At 39.0% G+C, this 4,740-nt stretch overlaps 1 protein-coding gene across 1 annotated transcript in view; it reads left to right on the top strand.

Annotated features, from left to right (window-relative positions):
• Positions 1 to 4,740, top strand: part of HERC2 (HECT and RLD domain containing E3 ubiquitin protein ligase 2) — a 220,953-nt gene that overhangs the window by 138,152 nt on the left and 78,061 nt on the right. The window contains exons 50-52 of the mRNA XM_011942889.1: positions 1,195 to 1,421; positions 2,138 to 2,243; positions 2,326 to 2,417. Coding sequence (XP_011798279.1) covers positions 1,195 to 1,421; positions 2,138 to 2,243; positions 2,326 to 2,417 — 425 coding nt within the window. The remainder of the gene's footprint in view (positions 1 to 1,194; positions 1,422 to 2,137; positions 2,244 to 2,325; positions 2,418 to 4,740) is intronic.

Raw genomic sequence — 4,740 nt, 5'->3', positions numbered from 1 at the left:
AAAAAAAAAAAAAGTTCTTAATTTTAATGATTGGATTGATCAGTTCTATTTTATTTTCAGTAGTTTTTGGTTCTGTGCTGAAATACTGTCTTTTTGAACACAGTGAGCATAGCTATTATATTAAAGTCTGTGTCTTCTAACTCCAGTATATGGAGCCCTTGTGGGTCTGTTTCTATCCTGTCATTTCTGGTAATTTTTAGTCACATTTTCTTGCCTCTACATGTGTCATTATGCACTGCACATTGTATTTAAAAAATTATTTCTTGACTCAATTTGAGGCTAATGTTATTCTCCAAGGAATGGAGGAGAGAAGGTTGTTCTGTGAGATACTTGGTAAAGGTTAGTAACTCTCTGGGCTCACCTTAATCAGCATTCATTGATCGAGGTGATTTTATGCTGAGCTGCAATCTGTTGAGAAAAAAAAGAGAAACCCAAAGACCCTTCTTAGTTCACCCTGACTTTTGGGGTATTTTCTGTTGGGGTTCCAAGGGTGAGTTGGATTTCTGTGGCATCCTCAGCCTTTCTGGTCTTTCTGGACCCCATTCCTTTCCCTTCCCTTTACGCAGCTGTTGAAATGCAATGTGCCCCCTCAGGGACTTTGCTTGGAACCTGGGGATGCCATCAGGGAACAGGGAACAGCAGCCTCTGATCCATGGTGTGCGTCATCTTGACACCTCCATTTGCCTTGAGTCTTCCGGTGGTTCTGACCTTGTAATTCTTTATTATCTCATGAATTCTGATAGTTTGAAGAGGATTTATTTATTTTTGAGTGTTTTGTCTGGCTTTAGTAGTTGTCCTCGGTGGGGAATGCCTGTTGAATTCCAGATTTGCCATTAATGAAAGTGGAAGCACTTTACAATTTACTTTTTGCCTTGTATTTATAAAAGCATTTTTAATAAGAATGGTTTTTGTGAGTGCTGTTACTGAATTTTCCCCACAGCTTATTTGTATCCTGTTTGTTTGGAAATACATTAATCTGCTGTTGTTTCCCGGGAGGTTTTAGTAGAATAAATCATACCATTATGTGGACTTCATCTCATAAACTGGTGTAATATATCTTGACTAGGGAAGTCATTTGTGGCATTTATTAGCTCCTTTCAGGTTGAAACTGTCTATTTTTCTTTTAGAAAGAAGCTCCTCACTATGTAATATTCTTGACCGCCTGATCAGGATGTTTCTTTCTCCCCAATTCAGCAAGGGTTGATTCTCTTTTTGACCATCATGAAATAGGTCAGTCTGCGGTATTTTGTGGCCGTTCTGGAAAACAGCTGAAGCGTTGCCACAGCAGCCAGCCAGGAATGCTGCCGGACAGCTGGTCCCGCATGGTGAAGAGCCTGAACGTGTCGTCCTCCGTGAACCAGGCATCCCGTCTCATCGACGGCAGCGAGCCCTGCTGGCAGTCATCAGGGTCGCAAGGAAAGGTAGCGTGTGATAGGGCACAGCAGCGGGCACTTTCACACGGGTGGTTTTGCCTTGTACATTTTCAAAATGAACTTTGAGCAGCCTGCAAAGTTTTGCTGGTAGCACCTGTCAGTACTCACTTTATATTTTAATTTATAAGTTATTTCAAAATTACAGAGTTAAATACCATCCAAGTTTATTGTCAGAGATTTTAAACAATATGAGTAGTAGATTTTATCTAACTGACCACTTGATAGAGGATGTGGTCGGGCTTTTTTTCCTCCTCTCCCGCATAAAATGTATGAATTCAGATTTGCTTCTGGTTAGAAGTTTTTCTAGTATAGTCTAGCAAATTTGTGTTGCACATCGGAGTGCTGTTGTGATTACACCAACCCATGGGGGCACCTTGTGGGCACACAGGTCAGACTTGAGGACAGGGCCTTTCTCCATCTCGACTCTAGTGTTTTCTGTCACTCACTTGGTGGGTAAAAGGACCACCCTAGGCCAGGAGTATATGGATACATTGTTTCTGGGGCTTAGAGTGAGACTTTTCTCTAATGATCAAAGAATGAGGTAGAATATTCTTGTTGCTGCTAGGGTGAGGGAAAATTCTCTCTCATGCCACATTTTATATTGAAAAAGTCTCATGTAGATTCAAGCTTCAATGATACTATTGTAGTAGCTAAAATATAGCTGAATTTTGCTAACTGAGAATGTGATTTTTGTTTTTCTAAAGCACTGGATTCGTTTGGAGATTTTCCCAGATGTTCTTGTTCATAGGTTAAAAATGATCGTAGATCCTGCTGACAGTAGCTACATGCCGTCCCTGGTTGTAGTGTCAGGTAATTCAGTTAGTTTACCTATAAAGAAGTACCTTCTATAATAAAAACGCCTTTGTTTGATTCTTTACCCATTTTTTCCTAGGTGGAAATTCCCTGAATAACCTTATTGAACTAAAGACAATCAATATTAACCCTTCTGACACCACAGTGCCCCTTCTGAATGACTGCACAGAGGTAAGTAGCTGTGGTAGTGTTCCATTTGGATGATTTGCAAGTGACAAGGGAGGTGACTTGGCCATTTCGGTGCTAGCATTGAGCCCAGTTTTCCCCCCTTTAAATAATTAGTTTTATCTGTTTTAAATGTAGGCACTTTAAAAGATACAACTTATTTTACGCAACTTGAATTTGCTGCTTATCAGATCAGCTTGAAAAGGAAGCAAAATAAATTTCATTCTCACTTTCTTTGGTAGCAAAGGTATGCTTGGTAAGTGCTCCTAGCAAAAATTGTCATCAGGCATTTCAGGTTGCTGTTTGCATCTGAACACTTTGGTTTTCATTAAAAATCTCTTAGTTTCTGGTGGTTTTCCTGACCACATGTGTGACGCTGAAGTTGCTTTCTTGTTGTCACACCTATTGGCATCAAGCGCTGAACTTGTCACGGAGTGGCAATTTTTTGGTAATAAGGCAACTTTCAAAATGAGTCTAAGTTTATCTCTGGAAAAGTTTGAAAGAATCAGTGAAGGTTCTTTTAAACAGTACCCATGTACTACAGATCAGCAATTCTCTGCCTCTCAAATTTTCAGTATCTCTTTCCACATACGATGTCAGCAGAATTTTAATACATTGAATATATGTAAAATAAGACAAATTAAGACAGACTTTTGTACTACCTATACTGTTGTCTTGTGTAGACTAAATAGAATGATAGCAGATACAAATATCAAGTAGTTGATTTTTGTATTCATTTAAAGTTTATAACAGATGAGTTTATTTTTAAATTATTAAATGCAGCTAACTTCATTTTTTTTAAAGTTTTATTTTAGTTTTAATTGACAAATAGTAATTTGTAATAATTTATATATATTTTTGCAGAACACTGTGATGTTTTGTTACACGTATACTTTGTGGAATGATCAAATCATGCTAAATAATGTGTCCATCACCTCAAATATTTATCACTTTTTTGTGGTGAGAACATTTAAAATCTTCTTTTAGCTATTTTGAAATATGTAGTACATTCACTATAGTCACCATTTATTCTGGAATGTCATTGAACTATTTTGTAATACACTGATTCATTATAGTCAATACCAGTGGTGCTAATAAGTGAAGAAATTGGCAAATTATAAAAATGAAAGATAATATTGAATTTTTCTGAAAAAATTAATCTTGAATTTTAATGCATTTTACTGGTAACTTATTACAGTGTAACCGAATACAGCCTGTAGAGTGCCTTAGTTATGTAGTTCAGAGTATATTTTTACTTTACCAAACCAATAACTAATTAATTAAATCAACAAGTGAGATAATTCATAAAAGATATGTTTACTTTAATTCAAGAAATTTTCAATTCAAAACAATTTATCCTGTGATATTTAGTGTATTTAATGTACATGAGAAATACGAAGCATTGTGAGTAAATGGAAAACTCCTGACCTAACCTGCATGTCCCCAACTGACCAAAGAACTAGAACATACCATTCCTGTGGGGCCACTGAATGTTAAGCATGGCCCTTGCTGTACAAATAGTTTGTTATGCAATTTTCTTTTCTTTTTTTTGAGACTGAGTCTCACTCTGTCCCCCAGGCTGGAGTGCAGTGTCAGATCTCAGCTCTCTGCAACCTCTGCCTCCCGGGTTCAAGTAATTCTCCTGCTGCAGCCTCCCAAGTAGCTGGGATTACAGGTGCCCGCCAGCTCACCCAGCTAATTTTTGTATTTTTAGTAGAGATGGAGTTTTGTCATGTTGGCCAGGCTGGTCTCAAACTCCTGACCTCAGGTGATCTGCCCACCTTGGCCTCCCAAAGTGCTGGGATTTACAAGCATGAGGCACCACATCCAGCCAGGAATTTTCTAACATGTAAACAAAAATAGAAAGTATGCTGGAGCCCCCACAAACCTGTGACCCAGCTTTAACATTTATCTACATTTTGCCAGTCATGTTTCACTTCCTGCCTCCCCCCTCACTTCCCTGCCTCAGCAAGATCTTATTTCAGGAGCACTTGCTTTAATATTAATCTCTAACAGGGCTTAACAAAATATAACCCTGATACCATTATCACACCTCTAATAATTACTTTTTTTTTTGAGATGGTTCTCGCTCTGTCGCCCAGGCTGGAGTGCAGTGGCGTGATCTCGGCTCACTGCAAGCTCCGCCTCCCGGGTTCACACCATTCTCCAGCCTCAGTCTCCCGAGTAGCTGGGACTATAGGTGCCTGCCACCATGCCCGGCTAATTTTGTTTTCATATTTTTAGTAGAGACGGGGTTTCACCGTGTTAGCCAGGATGGTCTTGATCTCCTGACCTCGTGATCAGCCCGCCTCGGCCTCCCAAAGTGCTG

This window comes from Colobus angolensis, unplaced genomic scaffold (genome assembly GCF_000951035.1).
Source record: "Colobus angolensis palliatus isolate OR3802 unplaced genomic scaffold, Cang.pa_1.0 Scaffold211, whole genome shotgun sequence".
Lineage (NCBI taxonomy): Eukaryota > Metazoa > Chordata > Mammalia > Primates > Cercopithecidae > Colobus > Colobus angolensis.
This window is presented reverse-complemented; position numbering and strand designations above follow the sequence as displayed.